General features: G+C 53.1%; 2 protein-coding genes across 7 annotated transcripts; both read right to left on the reverse strand.

Moving 5' to 3' along the window:
* Positions 1–1,693: 1,693 nt before the first annotated feature.
* Positions 1,694–13,170, reverse strand: PPP1R18 (protein phosphatase 1 regulatory subunit 18). Of its 2 annotated transcripts, none has more exons than XM_063665987.1 (4): positions 12,166–13,170; positions 9,701–11,342; positions 4,476–4,686; positions 1,694–2,589 (listed from the first exon to the last, which is right to left on the reverse strand). In XM_063665987.1, exons 2-4 carry the CDS (start codon positions 11,312–11,314, stop codon positions 2,570–2,572), a joined length of 1,845 nt encoding a protein of 614 aa, XP_063522057.1. In that variant the 5' UTR covers positions 11,315–11,342; positions 12,166–13,170; the 3' UTR covers positions 1,694–2,569. The 2 variants fall into 2 exon arrangements, with proteins under 2 accessions (XP_063522057.1, XP_054346953.1); XM_054490978.2 differs by having other exon boundaries at positions 12,419–13,168.
* A 184-nt stretch (positions 13,171–13,354) lies between these two features.
* NRM (nurim) lies at positions 13,355–16,593 on the reverse strand. Of its 5 annotated transcripts, XM_054490979.2 has the most exons (4): positions 16,154–16,593; positions 15,361–15,557; positions 14,584–14,760; positions 13,355–14,250 (listed from the first exon to the last, which is right to left on the reverse strand). In XM_054490979.2, exons 1-4 carry the CDS (start codon positions 16,284–16,286, stop codon positions 13,969–13,971), a joined length of 789 nt encoding a protein of 262 aa, XP_054346954.2. In that variant the 5' UTR covers positions 16,287–16,593; the 3' UTR covers positions 13,355–13,968. The 5 variants fall into 5 exon arrangements, with proteins under 5 accessions (XP_054346954.2, XP_054346955.2, XP_054346959.1 ...); XM_054490980.2 differs by lacking the exon at positions 14,584–14,760 and having other exon boundaries at positions 16,154–16,342; XM_054490981.2 differs by lacking the exon at positions 14,584–14,760 and having other exon boundaries at positions 14,115–14,250; positions 15,339–15,557; positions 16,154–16,367.
* Positions 16,594–21,193: the final 4,600 nt, after the last annotated feature.

Consider the following 21,193-nt stretch of genomic DNA (forward strand, 5'->3'; position numbering starts at 1 on the left):
CACTGCCTTTTTTTTTTTTTTTTTGGAGACAGAGTCTCGGAGTCTCGCTCTGTCGCCCAGGCTGGAGTGCAGTGGCGTGATCTTGGCTCACTGCAACCTCCACCTCGGGGGTTCAAGCAATTCTCCTGCCTCAGCCTCCCAAGTAGCCAGGACTACAGGTGCGTGCCACCACGTCCAGCTAATTTTTTGTATTTTAGTAGAGACGGGGTTTCATCGTGTTGCCCAGGCTGGTCTCAAACTCCTCAGCTGAGGCAATCCACCCGCCTTGGCCTCCCAAAGTGTTAGGATTACAGGCGTGAGCCACCACACCTGGCCTGACCTCTTGAATGCATTGTTTTCTGTTTCTGAGATGGACTGTGAGCACCCCTGGCATCTCAGAGCTTCCTAACTCTGTTTTCCTGGGTCACAACTGGAAACTTTTTAAGAGCTTTACCTAACAGGCTACTAATATAATCATTCTGTTTCCTTCCCTACCCAGACCTTCTCGGAACTGGCTGAGTCTTTTGACACCTGGCTTGTTCTCTTGCTAGTAAATTGAAAACCTTTGGCGTATGCTTAAGTTCAATTTGTCTGATATATTTTGTTTTATGGTAAAGGCGTGGGGCCTCCTCTGACCAGTCTGAGAGGAGCAACTTGTAGTGGTAGAAGGACAATAACTATTCAACCATATCTTTGTTAGCCTGGAGAGCTAACAACAAACAAACAAAAATACCTGATGAGTAAAATATTGATGTTCCACATTTGTATAAGATATTCTTTGAAATGGGAAAATCCCGAATATCAACTATATGGGCACCAAAGCCATGCATTATCAAGATGGTTTTTAAACGTTTTTTTTTTTTTTTTTTTTTTTTTGAGATGGAGGCTCGCTCTGCAGCCCAGGCTGGAGTGCAATGGCGCGATCTGGCTCACTGCAAGCTCCACCTCCTGGGTTCATGCCATTCTCCTGCCTCAGCCTCCTGAGTAGCTGGGACTACAGGCGCCCCCCACCACGCCCGGCTAATTTTTTGTATTTTTAATAGAGACGGGGTTTCACCGTGTTAGCCAGGATGGTCTAGATCTCCTGACCTTATGATCCGCCCACCTCAGCCTCCCAAAGTGCTGGGATCACAGGCGTGAGCCACCGTGCCCGGTCTTTAGGCCTTTAACGATATAAAATCCATTGTCTATCACAGAACTTTTCCAGGAAACTGACTCTTGTACATACTTACTTCATTTTGCAGCAATTTCAGATTTACTATTCATAGCCCCAGCTCTTCAAGTAAATATCCCTGGCTTAGCCACGTGGGTTGTGTCATACACTACCTAGCTGCCTTCATGGCAGCAGGCTTCTGAATACTAGAACCCTTCAACTCAGTGTCCTCTGCAATATTTTAACCCTTTTCTTCTATTCATTCGTTGTCATTCATTCTAGAAATAATTCCGTGTCTACTAGTTGACAGGTACGGGATATTGCAGTGAATCCAGCTGATGTAGTCAGCCCTCATGGCACTTCCAGTCTAGTGGACACTTCAACTGCCCTTTCTCATGTCACCTGCTTGTCCTGCATGAAACCCATGCGCAGCTTCCCAGACCCCTTTTGACGTGTCAGTGCCAAGTTCCTGGTTCATCCCCCATCATTTTCCTCTCCCCCAGCCACCAGAGCCTCCCCTCACATACCCTTTTTTTTTCTAAAGAAGGAGAAGCAGACGAGTTGAAGAGAACTCCATTTTATTATGGAAAGTTAAAAAACAAAACAAAACAGGCAATTGATAAAGGTGGCACAATGGGGGAGGAGAGGTGAGGTGTCTCCTTAGCCACCCGACACCATCTCAATTCAGTTCAATTGTGAACCACTAGGAGAAACAGAATTAAATAACTATCAAGGGGTACAGAGTTAAGATTTCCAGCCTTCCCTCTTGGGGAAAACTAAGGCAAAGTAATACTGAGAAAAAGTGGAGGAAGCCACACCTTCAGGTCACTCCAATGAGGAGACTGGAGGGGACAGAGGAGAGAATTCCACGCAGACACAGCAAGTAAGCGTGGCTTGTAAACCTGGGACTTTGGCAGGTGGGGCTGGGAGCTGGTGGAATTTGTAAACCAGGCTGTGGTCAAGGGAGGAGGCAGGAGCTGTAAACAAAGGGGCAGTGACCTAGGAAATGAAGGAGATGTGCCTATAAATGGAGTGGGGTCTGGGCCTCCCAGAGAAACAAGTGCTTAAATCCCGAGAGTCCCCACAGGATGGTGGGGAGGAAGGCTGTGGGGATAGTGTACCCTGCCACAGGAGGCAGGTGCTCCATCTCCACCCTCCAGGGAGTTCTGTGCCCCTTCTTAGGACTTGGTGCTCACTCTTGGATCACCTAGGATGCACCAGCACGTTTAATCCCATCCACACCAGAGACTTTGGATTAGGGTAGAAATTGGGCAATTGGCTCTGCCCCCAGAAACAGGGTGGGGAAAGCAAGTTACAAGATGTTGGTTGCCCTTCCCTGCCAGGCTCATTATCAGGGTCTGTCTGCCCTGAATCTTCCGGGCTCCAGGATCTTCAGTTATAAGAAGGAGGGAAGTATATCCCTATGTTGGAAGATGGTCACCGCCGGCAGGACTCATCTGTGGGAGAGGGGGCAATAATGATAGAGAATGAGTGAGAGCCTCTGCTTTTGGCCAACCCTTCCCCCATACACAAATTGAAGGGCAGTTGGCATGCAGGAAGTCCTATAATATCTTCCATATCTAAAGCACGTTACCACCAGTAACCACATCCATCACTCATTTAGCTCGGACTCTGTGCCAGGCATCCTTATAACTGTTTAATCTCACCGTAACTCCAGGAGAGATTAAGTAATTTGATATCCAGCTGTGGCTCTTGGTACTTCACAAAAATTACTTAATCTTGGCCTGGAGCGCCTGTAATCCGAGCAATTTGGGAGGCTGAGGCGGGAGGATCACTTGAGGTCCGGAGTTCAAGACCAGCCTGGCCAACATGGGGAAACCCTGTCTCTACTAAAAATATAAAAACTCACCAGGTGTGATGGTACACATCTGTAGTCCCAGCTACTCAAGAGGCTGAGGCACAAGAATCGCTTGAACTTGGGAGGCAGAGGTTGCAGTGAGCCAAGGTTGTGCCACTGCACTCTAGTCTGGGAGACAGAGGGAGACACTGTCTCAAAATAAACAAATAAATAAAATAAATTAATCTTTTCTACAACTTTAGGAGGCAGTTTTTGGTTTCTGTTTTTTTGAGACAGAATTTCACTCTGTCGCCCAGGCTGGAGTGCGGCAGCGTCATCTCGGCTCACTGCAACCTCTGCTTCCCGGGTTCAAGTGATACTCCTGCCTCAGACTCCCGAGTAGCAGGGATTACAGGTGTCCGCCTCCGTGCCTAACTAATTTTTATATTTTTAGTAGAGATGAGTTTTCACTATGTTGGCTAGGCTAGTCTTGAACTTCTGACCTTGAGTGATCCACTGCCTGGGCCTCCCAAAGTGCTGGGATTACAGGCGTGAGCCACCGTGCCTGGCCTGTTTGTTTCTTTTGAGACAGGGTCTTCCTCTGTTGCCCAGGCTGGAGTGCAGTGGGTGGTGCAAGATCGGCTCACTACAGCCTCTAATTCCTGAGGTCAAACGATCCTCCCACCTCCGCCTGCCAAGTACCTGGAACCACAGCTGCGCACTGCCACACCTGGCTAATTTTTTTTTTTTTTTTTTTTTGAGACGGAGTCTCGCTCTGTCGTCCAGGCTGGAGTGCAGCGGCGCTATCTGGGCTCACTGCAAGCTCCGCCTTCCAGGTTCACGCCATTCTCCTGCATCAGCCTCCCAAGGAGCTGGGACTACAGGCGCCTGCCACCACGCCCGGCTAATTTTTTTTGTATTTTTAGTAAAGATGGGGTTTCACCGTGTCAGCCAGGATGGTCTCGATCTCCTGACTTTGTGATCCGCCCGCCTCGGCCTCCCAAAGTGCTGGGATTACAGGCGTGAGCCACCATGCCCGGCCCACACCTGGATAATTTTTGTATTTTTTTGTAGAGACAGGATTTTGCCATGTTGCCCAGGGTGGTCTTGAACTCCTGGGCTCAAGCGATCCACCCGTCTTGGCTTCCCGAAGTGCTGGGATTACAGGCATGAGCCACAGGAGGTAGTTATTATTAACTTCATTTCATAAATAATAAACTAAAGCCAGAGATCAGATGGTTTCCCTGAGATCACACAATTAAGAGACAAGCTGGAATTCCAACTCAGGCCTGTCGACCCACCCTGTGGTTTTGACCAGATTACAGCACTCAGGAAGAGTTCTCGTTTTGAAACCTGAAGACTCAAGGTGTACTTCACTGCCCAGGACCTCAGTTTGCCCATCTGTTAAAGGAGCAGGTTGGACCAGAGGACCCGCCAAGCCCCTTGCAAGCGCCTACATGCAATCCTCCCTCCTCTTCTCTCCTGGACCTCAGCGCCCGCTCTGACAGCAGGGGGCGCCCTCGGGCCGGCGGAGCCTCCGCTTACCCACGATCAGGGCCTTGGTGCGCAGCCCGCCCTGGAGCTCTGGCTGCAGCAGCAGCAGCTCTTCCTCATCCTCTTCGTCGTCGGGTTGGGCTGCTTGGGGGTTGGGGGCACTGGGGACCTCAGGCTCCGGGCCCAGCTCCTCCAGTACCGAACTCTCGGAGGGGTATTGGTACGTGGTCTCCAGGGCTGTCTCGCTGAAGGAGATCTTAAGCTGAAGGAGGGAGAAAAAGGGGGCAGGAGGCAAGGTCAGCAGGGGAGAAGCCCGCGGGGGGTTGAGGGGGAGAAAGCGGGGGCGGGGGGGGCGGAGTCTGCAAGGGAGCAGGTGGGACTGGCGGAACGTGGGGGTGGGGGCTGGACTTAGGTGCCCCACTCACTCTCCCCATGCACTCTAGGATCCAGTTTTCCTTTCCATACTGGCTCTCCAATCCTAGAGTTTCCCTCTTCCATCATATTTCAAAACATCAGACTTTGCCCTGTACGTTGGCAGGGGCTTGGGAGGCAAAAGTGAATAATATAAGACCAAGGTCTCTGCTCTTTCGAGTGTGGGAGGCAGAGGGGTAAAAAGAAATTAAAATACATGGCGATAAGTCTTGTGATCAGAACCGAGTCTTTGGGCACCTTGGGGGCAATCGAGTAAACTTCCCAGAGGAGCCCAGCAGACTGGCCGGCCAGTGGGGAAAGAACTGGCTGGGGAGCGAGTCTCAGACAAAAGCAAGGTTTTCATACCCATGGCCCCTTGCTGTCCTATGCGAAACCCAGGACCCTGGGCACCTGTTCCCTCCTACTCTCCTCATTCTTCTCCTATCCATAGCAAAGGGAGTCTAGGGCCTGGGAAGAGATGGGAGATGAACAGAAAGGCCGAGAGGAACCAAGAGACTCCAGCAACGCACAGGGGAAAGATGAGCCGCTGACACCCTGAAAGGCTGGGGGAGATGACAAGGGCAGAAAGAAAAGTCCACACAAACCTGGGGTGGGGGTCCACAGTGTGCCCAAAGGGACAGGCACAGAGACAAAATACCAGACAGGGCACAGAAAACCCTTGGTAATCACACTGTCCCAAGAGCAGGCGAGTCCCAGCTGTTCTCACTGCCTTTCTACCCTTCCCCTTTGCCCTATTAAGAAGCTCAGGGGGAAGGGGCAGGGTGAGATTAAGTCTAGGAGCCAAAGGGATTAGGGAGACAGCAGGAGGATTCCATGTGAACTACTTGGAAAGGTCCAAATGATCTACTCAGGCCTTCCCTGGCATCTGTTTGGGAAGACTTGGGGTCAGCCGTACATCCCTGAGTCACCTAATGGACTGAGGTATGAAAAGAGAGAAGCCAGAAGGGTGGCTGGGCAGGTGGTTGTTAAGAGCTGCATCAATATGACACCAGTCAGGCATGGTGGCTCACACCTGTAATCCCAGCACTTTGGGAGGTTGAGGCGGGAGGATTTCTTGAGCCCAGGAGTTCGAGACCAGCCTGGGCAATAGAGTAACACTGTCTCTAAAAAAGAAAAAAAAAATCAGATATGACACCTGGGTCCCCATGGGAAGGTGGAACTCAGGAACTGTATATGTTACTCCTTGTTCGCTCCAAATCCTGCAGTGTCTCCCCATCTCACCTGGAGCAAAAAGTCTACTCCAGGCTGGGCACGGTGGTTCATGCCTATAATCCCAGCACTTTGGGAGGCTGAGGTGGGCGGATCACAAGGTCAAGAGATTGAGACCATCCTGGCCAACATGGTGAAACCCGTCTCTACTAAAAATACAAAAAAATTAGCTGGGCATGGTGGCATGCGCCTGTAGTCCCAGCTACTCGAGAGGACGAGGCAGGAGAATCGCTTGAACCTGGGAGGCAGAGGTTGCAGTGAGCCGAGGTCACGCCACTGCTCTACAGCTTGGGCAAGAGAGCGAGACTCCGTCTCAAAAAAAAAAAAAGTCTACTTGATTGCCCCCAAGGTGCCCAGAGCCTGACCAAAGCCTACAGGGTGCTCCCAGTATGCCACCCTCCCCTTGTCTCTCTGGCCTCTTCCTCCACTCCAGCCACACTGGCCTTGGTTCCCTCCACGCACTCCCACCTCAGGACCAGAACAGTACTAGCTATTCCTTCTGCCTGGAACACACCCCCGAAATATCCCCATGGCTCTGACCCTCCTGATCACCCTATTTTGAAGTCTCCATATTCACTCCCCCTACCTCCTGACCCTCTAAGTTCCACTGTTCTATTTTTTTTTTCCATAATCACTTACCACCTTCTAACTTACTAGATAATTTACTAATATATTATACTCACGTCTGCTGTTGAAAGGAGCTTGGGGCCGGGTAAGGTGGCTCACCCCTGTAATCCCAGCACTTTGGGAGGCCAAGACAGGTGGATCACTTGAGGTCAGGAGTTCGAGATAAGCCTGGCCAACGTGGTGAAACCCCGTCTCTACTAAAAATACTAAAATTAGCCGGGTATGGTGGCATGCACCTGTAATTCCAGCTACTCAGGAGGCTGAGGCTGGAGAATCACTTGAACCTGGGAGGTGGAGGTTGCAGTGAGCCGAAATCTCACCATTGAACTCCAGGCTGGGAGACAGCGAGACTGTCTCAGAAAAAAAAAAAAAAAAAAAAGAAAAGAAAAGAAAAAAGAAAGGAGCTTAGAAGTTGGTACAATGCAAGAGGTTAGGGTTTGTTCAGACCTCACATGAGGTGCCATCAGAGGACGAACGCTGGGGAAACAATCTGCGGGTGGTCCAGCCTGTACACATTTGACCCCCAATTCATGTCTGTGGAACTGCTGGTAGAATCTAGTGACAGCAGCCAGACTGCTTATATCCCAAGTTCTCAGAAGGGACCACTTAGGTTTCTGTAACTGACAGATTTACCCTCATTTCTGGGAACCCATTTTTGTTTTCTTCTCATATCCTCTTTTGGAATAATAACCTCTGTACTTTATTTTCTACTCTGAAAATGACTTATTTTATTTGCTCTCGGTTTATGTTTATATCTCCCCCCCTACCCTGCCTCTCTTCTCACCCCCCACCAACTTCTGACTGGGCTTCTCAGGAATGCACAGCCTGCATGGGAGTGGGGGGGTAGAGAGGAGGTGACTCACTCACTCCTCTCCCATCAGCTATATAAGGTCACAATGGGGCCAGTCTCTCAGCCCAACCAAGAGGCCTCTGGGGTAGGGCACCAGCCACAGCCATCTCCTGGGCTCCAGTGGCAGGGCTGGGATTTCTCTCCTGATGGCAGGGATAAGTTTGATGGAATTAGCCTGCAAACGAGTTATTTAGGGAAGGTGAAGCGGGGGTTGGTGGCAGGGTCCTCCTATCTCCTATTCCTGAGCCAGTGTGTTGCAGCAGAGCTGGGACAAGGCACCCAGTCCCTGAAGAACAGGGTGCTGAGAGGGGGTAGAGGGTGGAGGGTGAGGCGTCTGGGTCAGAGGAACTCTGTGCTGCCTCTTCCCCACCCCCACCCAAGCAGCGGCTGCTTCCTTATTCTCTCACCACATCCTGAGCACAGATCTGGCAGGCCCAGGCCCCAGGGTTCCCCACTCAGCTCCACCAGCCTTCCGGCCCCCACCCCAGGCTTCCTGTTTGGGCGATCTGCTTCCGGCTCCCCTGCTCTCTGGCCTAGGTATGGTCACCAGCACAGGTCCTGCCCTGCACTTGCTTCCTGGCTCCCCTGGGATGCTCCCTGGGCTTTGGGCCCCAAAGCTTCATGCTTCCCTCTGCTCATTCTTCCCCAGAGGCACAAGCCTCTCTCAGTAGGAAGTGACTTTTCTGAACACCTCACCCGGGTAGCATTTCCGGACTTCTGTTTTTTTCATCTGCCCAGCCCTGAGGGGAACAGGCTGGTAGCAGTCAGAGGGCTGAGGGTAGGTTCCCAAGCACCATGGCTTAGGGGTGGGAGCTTACGCCTCATGTGAAGATGAATTGGGGGATCAAATGAACCCCCCTCCACCCCAGGCTTAACCCGTATCTTTAGTCCCTGTGGTTCCCCACTGACACTGAGGACACAAAAAATTCAAATCTGAGGATGTTAACACATGGGATGAGAATGAGACTGGGCTTCCCCAGGCTCTGGGGAGATGTGTGTGACTGGAGGGACTTCCTAAGTCTGAGATGTCTGAGTGTGGGACCTCTCTCTCCCTAGAGATTTTCAAGCTGGAAACAGATGGGTGTGCACAGGGAAGAAGTGAGGCCAGGGCCAGGGGGAGTCATCCTGGCTGCCCCCACTTTCCTGCAGGTCTTTGTTGCAAGTCTAACCTCTGACCCTCTGCTGGCCTCAGCCCCGACCCCTGTCCAGAACTCCCACTGTGCTCCCTGGCCAGTGCCTGTTCTCAAAGCTGTCTCCAAATTCACTTCTCTCTTTTGCTACCCTAAGGGGAGGGAAAGTCCAGGATGGCAGGAAGAGAGGGGAAAAGCGATCCCTGAGCCAGTTCTTGGGAGGGAGGGGAAACCCAGGGAGGAAGGACGGGGGAGTGAGGGGTGGGGGTATTTTGGAAGAGGAGAAGGCTTTTCTTGTCCCAAGAGAGAAGGGAGCACTGTCTGAAGCAGTGGCCCAGCTGGGGGTGTGCAACCCCGAGGTCACCCACTTCAAATGGCCTCTCTGTGTGTCTCCCATGGGGCAGATCGGGGTTCAAAAGCCTTCTCTCTGCTCTTTGGCCGGCCCGGTTCCATCTCCCCTCTCCCCTCCATCCTAGGGTGTCCCTATTCAGCTCTGCCCTCCTTCCCACGGGGCAGCTGGACCTTTCTCCATTCATTTCTCCCTGCAGTTTCTCCCTAGAACACAAACCCACCTCACCCCCTCCACCACCCCAGGCTCCCTATCCCTTCTCCCCAGAAAAACTGCAAGTGCTTTCACCCTGGTGACCCTGCCCTCATTGATTCAAACTCGTCACTTTGGGCTCTCCCACAGGATGGGCTGGGGCGGGTCACACTCAGGAAAGGAAGGAAAGAAAAGGGGGTTGCAAACTCAGAGCCCAAGGGAAGGGAGAATGAGCAGCCCGGCACACCCTGAAAGAGACACACCCAGAGACGGCCTTTGCTGGGGCAGGATCTTTTGGGTTCAAAATGGAAAAGAAGGGCTCTGAGAAGGAAGGGTGTATGTGCAGAGTGAGGAAGGGTGGTGGCAGGAATTAACAAGAAAGAATAGAGGAAGACAAGAAAACGGGTATAAAAAAGAAAGAAAGATCAGAGTCCAGAGAAAATTGACAAGTGGACTTCTAAGAAGTCTGGCTTGGCTGCTTCCCTACCTGTTTGTGGTGTCTTTCGGGGGACCCCTTGGCAAGGCAGCTGCGGCTGAGACGGAGGTAGCCCCCCAGAACCAAGATCTCCTCGGCAGTTGGGTACCGCTTCTTCCCAGCCCCCGGGACTGCAGCATCAGCTGTGGCTGGAGAGGTTGGGGTGGCTGGGGTCGCAGGGGGCACAGACCGCCGGGGGTTGACTGTGAAGGTGTGTCCACTGCGGCGGGGGGCCCCCACTCCTGGCCCTGCCTTCACCCCATAGAACAGGCGGCTCATGAGGGGATCCCCAGGAGGTTGGGGGGCAGTTGGGGCTGGGGGTGGGGGAGACAGAGGGGCTGGTGGCCCTGGGGGCTGGAGTTCCACTGCTTCCTCTTCCTGCTGTCTCAGGCCTCCAGTCCCAGCGTCCTCTGGTGGGAGGGGGGAGGGCACAGAGCAGCAGTTCTGCAGGGCTCTCAGAGGCCTGCCCTGAGCCCCCGCCTCCTCCTTCTCAGCCTCCCCTTCTCCAGCCTCCACACTGGGAGATTCCAGACGCTTCTCTGCTGACTCTGGAGGTTCTGGTTTCTGAGTTTGAGCCTCTATGTCCCTGGGTGTCCATTCTCGAGCCTTCCCGGAGTTCAGGGTCCATTTCCACCCTTCTGTTGGCTTCATGCCCCTCTCGCCATCTTCCACAGGCCTCCGCTCTGCTGCCTCCACTCCTGCGGAACTGTTGCCTTGGGCCTCCCTTGTCAGGGTCTCGGACAGCTCTGCAGTCTCTTTTGGAGCCACCCCTGGAACTGGCCACTCTTCTTTTCTCCCACATTCTTCCGAGTAGCCTTGTCTTTCTTCTCCTGACCTCAGCCTCCACTCTGTTGCCTCCAGTTGTACCAAACTCTGTTCCTGAGACTCTCTGGAGTCAGGTCTCCATTTATGGGCCTCTGTCAGGCCCAACTTCTGGTAGGCAGATTCCCCTGGGCTCAGTCTACTTTCCACCTCTTTTCTCCTGGGGCTTTGCTCTCGAGACTCTGCTAGTCTCAGACTCCGCTCTGGAGTTTCTCCAGGACTCAGCCTCCATTTCCATGCCTCTGACAGTCTGGAGCTCCTGTCTCCCACCTCTCCTGGGCTTTGTCTCCAGTCCCGAGCCTCCAGAGGCCTCAGGCTCGACTCTTGGGCTCCCCCTATCCCCAGCCTCCTCTCTCTGGTCTCCCTCGGGCTTAGTCTCTCTTCTCTTGACTCTCTTCCCTTGGGGCTCTGATCCCGCATCTCCCCAGGGCTGGGTCTCCGCTCCCGGGCCTCCAGAGGCCCAGGCTTTCTCTCTGCTAGCAGCTCTTCACTCCGTTGTTGTTGCTGCTGCTGCTGCTGCCGCTCCTGCCGGATGAATCGGTTCTGGTGCACTGGCCCGATGGCCTCCAGAAGGACCGCAGACTCATCTGGGTCTGGAGGTCCAGACTCTGCAGTCCCTGGCACAGGGCTAGGCTCCCCAGGGGACAGCCCAAGCTTGGCCCGACGGCGCTCCAGGAGCCCTCGCTTCCAGGCTGGCATCTGGGACAGGCGCTCCCGTTCTGCTTTCTCCCGGCCTCGAACCGACGCCTCCTCCTGCCGGCGCCGGGCTAGCAGCTGTAGCTTCCAGTCTGGGATGGTGGCCATGGTCGCCTTGAGGTGAGGGTAGGGAGCACTGGGGACAGAGAACAGGAAGGAGAGGCTCCAGAGAGTGAGACAGCCCAGGGGGTGAGACTGAGGGTGGGAGGAGAGGAAGTGGAGGGGGAGAGGTGGGACACAAAGCAGGGCAGAGGGGCTAAGGATGAGGACAGAGGGAAAGACGGAAGGCAGAGAACGGGGAAATGGAAAAAGTGAAGAGAAGTTGTGAGCCCAAGTTGGGGGTGGTGGGGGTGATGTGAGAGGAAGAGTCCCGATTGGAGGCAATGAGGGCAGGAGCCAGATGTGGCAGTACAGGGTTAATGCGTATTAAAGACAGTCTCTAGGATGTGAGAAAGAGAGAGAAGGGCGAAAAGGAAAGTTGGCGTGAGGGAGAAGAGAGAAATGTGGCTGGGGTGAGGGGAACCTGGGTGCAGGCCAGGCTGCCTCAGCGATACCCCAGGGAGGCTAGTGTGGGAAGGAAGGACCAGGAATCCCTGAAAGGACCAGGAGGCAACGGGACCTGAGGGGGTGTTGGGGAGGCAAGGAGGGGCGGAGAGCGAACAGGTCTAGAGGAGAAGGGAAACCAGGGAAGAGGGGAAAGGAGCGCGGCGGCAGCAGCCCGACGCGTCTCAGCGCGGGCCCCAAAGGTCCCGGCTCCGCTTCCAGCACCGCTCGGGCCACGCCTCTCCCCAGCCCCCACCCCTCTGCCCCGCACTCCGCCCCCGAGGCGGGTCGGGGGAAATACCCACCCCCGGGACTTTCGGAACCCGGGCGTCAGGGCTGCCAGCGCTGCCAGCGCGTTCCCAGAACCCTGGCGTCCACCCCCACCCTGTCCTGTCACCACCGCCTGCCTCCCCCACCGACTGCGCCACGCGACCCCAGAGTGCCAAGGGCCGGCTCCATGTCTCTTCTCCCCGGCGCCTGCAAGTCCTACGCCCCGTCCCCGCTCTCATGAAGCCGTGACAGAACTGGCCGTCTCCACCCCGCTCTGGCCGCACAGACTGACAATCTCAGCACAAAGAGGAGACAGCCAAGGTCCGGGCCAGGGACGGCAGCAAGGACAGGGGCGAGGAGACACCCACTCCCCAAGTCTGAGCCCCTCAGTCAACTCACACGCCGCGGGACCCCGGGGGAGGGGGTGCAGAGGAGCCGGGCGTCCAGAGAGAGGAAGAGGAGGAGAGAGGGACCGAGGGAGATCCGGAGACTGGAGGGAGGGGAGGAGGGAGGGAGAGGAGGAGGGAAAGAGGCAGCAAAGGAGGAGGGACGGAGACAGAGACCAGGGGGCCGGGCGGGGGCGGCGACCGCTTTGTCTAAGGACAATGAGGAGAGGGAAGGGGGCGCAGGGCGGAGCCGAGGAGAGGGCGGGGCCTAGCTCCCTCCCACCCCGCGTGGGACTCGCTCTGGGACTGCCCTCTTCTCGCCCCAACCACTGGTCCTCCGCTCTGTCCCCAGAGACCCTCGCCAGCTTCCCGCCCGGACACCCCAGGTGTCCAGATCCCTTCCCCCAGCTCGCCGACCCAGGGCGGTGGCCCGTGACTCAGGCCCCTCGTGGGACTTTGGGAGGAAGCGGCAGCTGCTCGGAGCCGGGCCCGCCCTTCCCATCTCCTGCCGCTCCTCCCTACGCTTCTGCCTTCTCATCTGGGTCTGTAGGTCCAGCCTCTGAAGTCCTTTGTTTTGCAGGGTCGAGGGCAGCCGCCAGGCTGTGGGGGGCCTTGTGGATGGGCGGCAGGCAGGAGAGGCGCTCAGAAGCCAGAGGTTTTGGAAGCTCCCTCCCCTACCAGAGCTGCTGCCCCGACTCTTTCTAGCTTCAACCTGTCTCCCTTGGGTCTCCAGGTCGGCTGCCGGGAAAAAGGGGATTTCAAGGAATGGGAATGGGGACCCGGCCGCTCTGGCAAAGTGGAGGCGGGTCTGCGGGAGTGGCCGAACCCCAGAGGTTGCCAGAGGGCGTGGTGGCTGCCCAGACTCCAGTTTGGTGCTCCCAGGCTCCCTCTGGCTTTCTTTCCCAAACTCAGCACTGCAGCTTGGGAGACACTGACAGACTGCATGCCATATGTAGAAAAAGGCTGACTTTTATTTTCCTGCAGAGCATCTTCCTCGGGAGAGCAGGGAGCCCCAAGTCATCGAGTTAAGAGCAGGAGAATCCCCTTGACTAGGTTGGGGTCTGAGCCCAGAGGCAGGGCCTAATGAGGTGCAGAGACTAGGGCTGGGAGTGGTGAGGCAAGGTTGGGGCCTAGAGGGACAGTTGTGACCGTTGAACTTGCAGACCCTGGTCCAGCTTCTTGGAGTGGAAGCCAGCGGTGGAGAAGGGGACCCCTGAGGTGCAGAGGCAAGTAACAGTGCCAGGGGAGTGGTCAGGGCAGATCCTTACCTTCTCAGGAGGCTGTTGAGGGGGAGAGTGTCATGCCCTAAACAGTGAGGGGACAGATGACTTCCATACCCCGCTCTTTCTTGCTGGTGAGAAGTGGACCTTGGAGTTCAGTGGCTGAAACTCAGAATTTAGGGTATGGAGCTGGACCCAGAGAATAAAGTCTCAAGTAGTAGAAGGGGCAGCTCCTTCAGTCCATGGATTTGGGCCTCTGGCATGAAGCAGCCAGGGCCTGGATGTTAAGGATTTAGAATTCAGGGGGAGAGGAAGAATAGGGCTTGTAACCAGAGTGAGCTCCTCACTCTGCCTCCCCATCCTGGGGCCGAGAGAGCAGGTGGAGTTTTCTTTGTAGCTGGGCCCGGAGGTAGCGGAGGTCTTGCTGATCAAGCCCATGAGCCAGGCCCAGGTAGAGGGTAAGGAGGAAAGCAAGGAGGAGACGGTCCATGCCCAGGGTAGGCACCACCCACAGCACTGTCAGCAGCTCCACACACACTGGGTGGCGCAGGTGGGAGAAGAGTCTGAGAGCCCGGGGAGACTTCAGGGCCAGAGGCTCGCCCAGCCCCAGCACATGGTAGTATACCTAAGAGAGGGAGAAGAGCTTAGAAATGGAGTGAAGCCCTTTTCTCAGCTTGGGCACTTCTTTTCTCCTCTTCCAGGCACCACCCTTCTAGAACTAAGGCCCAGGAACCCCCCTTCTGAGCCTTGGACCCCTGATCCTGACTTCTGATCCATGTACCTTCCCCAGGCCCAGGAGGCCCATGCTTGCTGCCCTTATGAGGGAAAGTCAAAGGGAAGGGCCATGAGGGAGAAGCAAGGAGACAGTAGAAGAGCATGGGAGGAGGAAAACCCTTGAAAGGAAACGAGGAGTGCTAAAACGGGTCAGAGGTCATAGGTAGGGATCTCGGAGCCTCACCTGTTTGAGGCCCATGAGCTCAGCATAGTCAAAGACGAGAAGGATGCTAAAGATGAGGAGCCAGGAGATGACATGGAGCACAAAGCAGAGGAGGGGCACCCAGGTGGCCCATGGCTCAGCCCGAGCCTCCCACAACACAGGGCCTCTGGGTACCGGCTCCCAGTACCGCATCACCAGCTGTGGAAGGATAAGGGGCTGGGTATCCCAGTGGCTTACTCTGCCCGACCTTGGGAGACCCAGACCCAGATCTGCCCCCACCACAGGCTAGCCTGCAACTCTCCCCAACCTCTCTCCTAAGCATCACCACCAAATATTCACCATGTGGAGGGTGCGTGCTGGGTGAGGTCCCAAAGATGTAAGGATGGCCTGTCTCTACCCTGAGAACTTATGGAACAGATGGGGTGACCTGATAGCTACACAAAGTAGTAGCCTGTGCCAACCACCCAATGAAAAGACAGACAAGGCCTTCTCTTCAGACCTAGGGAAGTGGTTTTGAAGAAAGGGTAGGACTGAAGGGAAGGAAGGGAATCTCAAGCAGGACATAAACAAAGTTGCAGAGGTGAGAATGCACATCTTGTGCTTGGGGAAGGACAAGTACACCCTTCTTGATAAAAAGTAGGATATGTGCTGTGGAGGAATGGAAGCTGAGATTAGTTCCTCAGTTCTCCTCCTGAACCCATATTTTGCCCCTCCAATCCAGGGCACCACTCCCACACTTGGTCTCCCTTGGGGACTCAACTGCCAGGATTTCGTACCTGCAAGGCCAGGGCCTCATACCTGCAAGGCCAGGGCAGTGCAGGCCACATACAGTGACCTCTGAAGGACCCCAAAGTACCGGGATGTCCATGCCTTCACTCTTTCAGCTGCCATGAGGCTGTGCTGCCCAACAAATAGAAGCAGGAGCCCCAGATCCCATGCCAGGGGGGCAAGGATGCTGCGGTCCTGCAGGGCAGCCAGCCATCCCTGGCGGGCATCTACAGGAAGTTGAGGGAAAAAGAGACAAAAGATCAAAACAGTGGCAGAATGTTTCCCCCACCCTCATCTCCTCTTGGAACCCCAGGCCATGTCCCTTACTGCTTTCAAGAGCCTTAATGCTTCCTCTCTAGGCTGTGCCCATCACACTTTTCCATCCCTAGTTTCTGCCCTCTTCCCTAGGCCTCCTGCAAACCTGGGGAAGAGGATTTATAGAACAACGCATGTTAGGCAGTTGCAAAAAGCATGGCTGGAGAGGCCACCGCTGGATTGCCCCTCTTACTTCGGTTCTCCAAATGCTCCTTTTTAACACTCTCCTTTCAACACTCCTCTCTACAAAACACTTTACTTAGAATACTCCAGTTACCGCCCTTTTCGGCTCCCTCAGTCCTCACTCTCCCGCCTCTCCAAAACTCTAATCCTTGAGTTCCTAATTTAGAACTCAGGTCTCCCTCCCCTGTAGCTTCTCGGTCGCTTTCAAGGTTCGAGTTCCCTCTCTTGGACTTCCCCTGTCATTTGTTTCCAAGCCCCGCCCTCGATCCCTCTCCTACGGCTCCACCTTCCTACTCCCAATTCATCCTCGATCCCTCCCGCTCACCCGGACCACCAGACTCCGGGATCCCTCCAAGAAGTGGCCGAAGGGAGGTAAAGCGCACGAACTCCACTCCGGTGCCAAAGGCCAGGATGAAAGAGGCGAGGGCAGCAGGGACCAGGAGCAGTGCAGGGGCCATGGCGAGAAATGGAGGGGTGGGGAAAGGGGCGGGGTCGGGGTTCCCGCTGCCACAGGCCCCGCCCGCGGCCCCGCCCCCGGCCGAATCCAGCCTAGGAGGGCGGGGCTCCTGCACGCCACCGCCGGGCTTCCGGCCCGCCGGGCTCAGCCTTCCCCATCCAGCTGTGGATCCGTCCCGGGATGCGTGTCCCGGCCTGTGGTCTCTCCGTCACAGAAGGGAATGTTAGAATCCCGAGAGAGAGCTGTTAAGGGTAGCGGCTCTGCAGCCGCTCACGAGGGTTGAATCTCAGCTCGTCTAGTTTTCCCATCTAAAATGAAAAGTTACTGTTTTACCACAAAATAAATTAATGTATGGAATACATTGTACAGAATACAATGTACGGAATAAATTCTGTAACTTACTATAAAGTTGAGTTGTTGACTGGCCAGTTGCTAAGAAGGGCAAATAACTTCTCTGTAAATACTGAAAGGTTTGTTATAATAGTGCCAGAGATTGTTGATTAGTAACCACGAGAGTAAAAATGTTAAAATATTTGTGATAGTAACCTTTGTCAGAATTAAAGATCATGCAGCTAAAGACCTTGTCACAGTAGACGTGCACATAGTAGGGACCTTAGATATCATTAGACTAATTCCATAAACTTAGAAGAAACAGGTCCAGAGAGATAATTGCCTGAGTTAGGAAGCTGCTAATCCCGTAGGCTAAGGGACCAGAAAATTGCTGAGCAGCCTCTCGCAGGCTTTACATTCCTTCTCCGTCTCCTGGGCTCAGTACTCCCACCCTCCTCTGAATCAACGCTGTTGTATGCTGTACCAGACATCTTATGTTTTCCCTTGAATTCAGTCTCCACCCTGCTTTCTGCTTCAGTAAGTTGTCCCAAACGGACGGTATCAATGAAAGTCACAGTTTTTATTGAGAAAGTCCTCTTGCCGGGCGCGGTGGCTCACGCCTGTAATCCCAGCACTTTGGGAGGCCGAGGTGGGTGGATCACGAGGTGAGGAGATCGAGACCACGGTGAAACCCCGTCTCTACTAAAAATATTTAAAAAATTAGCCGGGCGCGGTGGCGGGCGCCTGTAGTCCCAGCTACTCGGGAGGCTGAGGCAGGAGAATGGCGTGAACCCGGGAGGCGGAGCTTGCAGTGAGCCGAGATCCCGCCACTGCACTCCAGCCTGGGCGACAGAGCAAGACTCCGTCTCAAAAAAATAAAAAAAAAAAAAAAAAAAGAGAAAGTCCTCTCTACACGACTGCTCCGTCCTCATCTTTTTGAGCTTGGTGGTGATCACAACAGAGCTGTGGGTACTAAGGCACTGCACTATTCTTTCTGATTTCCCTACACCCTGCCTATTTCTTTGTAATTATCACTTTATTAAACTCTCCCCCAAATTATCCTAATTTGACTGTGCTATTCATTTCCTGCTAGGACCATGAATAGAGACACCACACAAAGCAATGTGCTACAAGCTATGGGGTTCATTGGAAGTGTAAGAGGCCAGACTCGGTGGCTCACACCTGTAATCCCAGCACTTTGGGAGGCTTAGGTGGTTGGATCACTTTAGACCAGGAGTTCGAGATCAGAATGGCCAACGTGGTGAAACCCCATTTCTACTAAAGAATTTTAAAAATTAGCTGGGTATGGTGGTGTGCGCCTGTAATCCCAGCTACTTGGGAGGCTGAGGCAGGAGAATCCACTGGGTGATGGTGCAAGACTCTGTCTCAAAAAAAAACCAAGGAAAAGATGTAAGAAAAGTGTAAGAAAAGATCCTTAATTTTTAGATGTTTAACCTGAGGCATTCAAACAGTACCACTCATGAAGAGGGAGTGTAGCTGAGTGCTACATGGTGCTCTACAGACAGCAGGTATGGTAAGAAATCAGGGTCTCTGGCTGGGCGCAGTGGCTCACAGCTGTAATCCCAGCACTTGGGAGGCCGAGGCAGTTGGATCATCTGAAGTCAGGAGTTTGAGACCAGCCTGGCCAACATGGTGAAACCTCATCTCTACTTAAAAGACAAAAATTAGCCAGGTGTGGTGGCAGGGGCCTGTAATCCCAGCTTCTCGAGAGGCTGAGGCAGGAGAATCGCTTGAACCTGGGAGGTGGAGGTTGTGATAAGCTGAGATCTCGCCACTGGACTCCAGCCTGGGTGACAGAGTGAGATTCCGTCTCAAAAAAAAAAAGGAGCTGGGCGCGGTGGCTCATTCCTGTTATCCCAGCACTATGGGAGGCCTAGGTGGGTGGATCACGAGGTCAGGGGTTCGAGACCAGCCTGACCAATGTGGTGAAACCCTGTCTCTACTAAAAATACAAAAATTAGCCAGGTGTGGTGGCACACACCTGTAGTCCCAACTACTTGGGAGGCTGAGGCAGGAGAATTGCTTGAACCTGGGAGGCAGAGGTTGCAGTAAGCCGAGATCGCACCACTGCACTCCAGCCTGGGCAACAGAACAAGACTCCATCTCAACAACAACAACAACAACAAAAATGGAGCCGGGCGCGGTGGCTCACGCCTGTAATCCCAGCACTTTGCGAGGCCAAGGCGGGTGGATCACCTGAGGTCGGGAGTTCGAGACCAGCCTCACCAACATGGAGAAACCCTGTCTCTACCAAAAATACAAAATTAGCCGGGCGTGGTGGTGCATGCCTGTAATCCCAGCTACTCAGGAGGCTGAGGCAGGAGAATCACTTGAACCCTAGAGGTAGAGGCTGCGGTGAGCCGAGATCATGCCATTGAACCCAGCCTGGGCAACAAGAGTGAAACTCTGTCTCAAAAAAAAAAAAAAAAAAAATGGAAGGAAAGAAATCAAGGCCTCCGGGACATGGACAATTTTAGAGTATGAAAGCTTTGAATTGTGCACGGGGACTAATATTTATCTGGGTCATACTGTCTGCCACCTCTACAATGGCTGTGCTTAATGTATATTATGAGATTAGATATGTTTAATAGCCAGCAAAATGCTTGGCAAATCTCATGCTATTTCTACTACACCAGTTTTCCAAACTTAAGTATTACTTACATGCAGAAAAGTGTACATAAGTAATCAACCATTTTTTAAAAATTGAAATTCATGCAACATAAAATTAACCTTTTTTTTTTGAGTTGTGGTCCAGGCTGGAGTGCAGTGGTATGATCACAGCTCACTGCAACCTCGAACTTCTGGGCAAATGGTCCTCTTGCCTCAGCCTGCTGAGTAGTTGGGACTACAGGCATGTGCCACAACATTCAGCTAACTTTTTATTTTTTGTAGTGATGGGGTCTCACTATGATGCCCAGGTTGGTCTCAAACTCCTTGGCTCAAATGATTCTGCTGCCTTAGCCTCCCAGGGTGCCACCATGTCCTGCCTAACCACTTTATTTTATTTATTTATTTATTTATTTTTGAGACAGAGTTTTGCTCTTATTGCCCAGGCTGGAGTGCAATGGCGCGATCTTGGCTTACTGCAACCTCTGCCTCTTGGGTTCATGTGATTCTCCTGCCTCAGCCTCCCGAGTAGCTGGGATTACAGGCGCCCACCACCACACCTGGCTAATTTTTGTATTTTTAATAGAGATAGGGTTTCACCATGTTGGCCAGGCTAGTCTCGAACTCCTGACCTCCGGTGATCCACCCACCTTGGCCTCCCACAGTGCTGGGATTACAGGCGTGAGCCACCACACCCGGCCTAGCCTAACCACTTTAAAGAGAATAATATAATGGTATTTAGTACATTAGTACATTAGTAATAGGTACAACCACCACCTCTATCTAGTTTCAAAACATGTTTTTTTTTTTTTTTTTTTTTTTTTTTGAGATGGAGCTTTGCTCTTATTGCCCAGGCTGGAGTGCAATGGCTTATCTCTGCTCACTGCAACCTCTGCCACCCAGGTTCAAGCAGTTCTCCTGCTCAGCCTCCCAAGTAGCTGGGATTACAGACATGTGCCACCACGCCTGGCTAATTTTGTATTTTTAGTAGTGACAGGGTTTCACCATGTTGGTCCAGCTAGTCTCTAACTCCTGACCTCAAGTGATCCACCTGCCCCAGCCTCCTGAAGTGCTGGGATTACAGGCATGAGCTACCACACGCTGGGCCTTCAAAACATTTTCATCACCCCAAAATAAAACTCTATACCCATGAAGTTACTCCCCATTTTCTCATCCCCCCCACCCCACAGCCACTGGCAACCACAAATCTGCTCTTGTTCTCTATGGGTTTACTTATTCTGGATATTCCTTACATGTGTAATCATATAATATGTGTTCTGTTTCTGGCTTTCCTTCATTTAGCAAAATATTTTGATGTTCATCCTCAAAATATTGTAGCATATATCAGTATTTCATCCTTTTTTATGGTTGAATAATATTTGATTGTATGGGTATATCACAATTGTTTATCCACTCATTTGCTGATGAACATTTGTGTTGTTTCCACCTTTTTGGCTATTGTAAAAAGTGCTGATATGAACACTCACGTACAAGAATTTGTTTGAACAACTGTTTTCTTTTCCTTTTTTTTTTTTTTTTTTTGAGACAGGGTCTTGCTCTGTTACCCAGGCTGGAATGTAGTTGCACAATCATGGCTCATTGCAGCCTCGACCTCCTCCCACCTCAGCATTCCAAGTAGCTGGGATTACAGGCATGTGCCACCACACCTGGCTAAATTTTTTTTTTTTTTTTGAGACAGAGTCTTTCTCTGTCACCTAGGCTGGAGTGCAGTGGCATGATCTCAGCTCACTGCAACCTCTGCTTCCCAGGTTCAAGTGATTCTGCAGCCTCAGCCTCCCCAGTAGCTGGGATTACAGCCACATGCCACCATGCCCAGCTAATTTTATTATTATTAGTATTTTTTGAGACAGAGTCTCCCTCTATAGCCAGGCTGGAGTGCAGTGGCATGATCTCGGCTCACTGCAAACTCTGACTCCCTGGTTCAAGTGA

Source organism: Pongo pygmaeus, chromosome 5 (genome assembly GCF_028885625.2).
Source record: "Pongo pygmaeus isolate AG05252 chromosome 5, NHGRI_mPonPyg2-v2.0_pri, whole genome shotgun sequence".
NCBI classification, from domain to species: domain Eukaryota; kingdom Metazoa; phylum Chordata; class Mammalia; order Primates; family Hominidae; genus Pongo; species Pongo pygmaeus.

Bases quoted from the DNA above. Each gene is read 5' to 3' on its own strand.
- PPP1R18 (XM_063665987.1), bottom strand. From the start codon at position 11,314: ATGGCCACCATCCCAGACTGGAAGCTACAGCTGCTAGCCCGGCGCCGG. The intron at 4,687-9,700 runs GTAGGGAAGCAG...TCCCTCCTTCAG, and splicing joins CCGAAAGACACCACAAACAG to CTTAAGATCTCCTTCAGCGA. The intron at 2,590-4,475 runs GTAAGCGGAGGC...CCTCTCCCACAG, and splicing joins CACCAAGGCCCTGATCGTGG to ATGAGTCCTGCCGGCGGTGA.
- NRM (XM_054490979.2), bottom strand. From the start codon at position 16,286: ATGGCCCCTGCACTGCTCCTGGTCCCTGCTGCCCTCGCCTCTTTCATC. The intron at 14,761-15,360 runs GTATGAGGCCCT...ATCCTTCCACAG, and splicing joins GCACTGCCCTGGCCTTGCAG to CTGGTGATGCGGTACTGGGA. The intron at 14,251-14,583 runs GTGAGGCTCCGA...TCCCTCTCTTAG, and splicing joins AGCTCATGGGCCTCAAACAG to GTATACTACCATGTGCTGGG.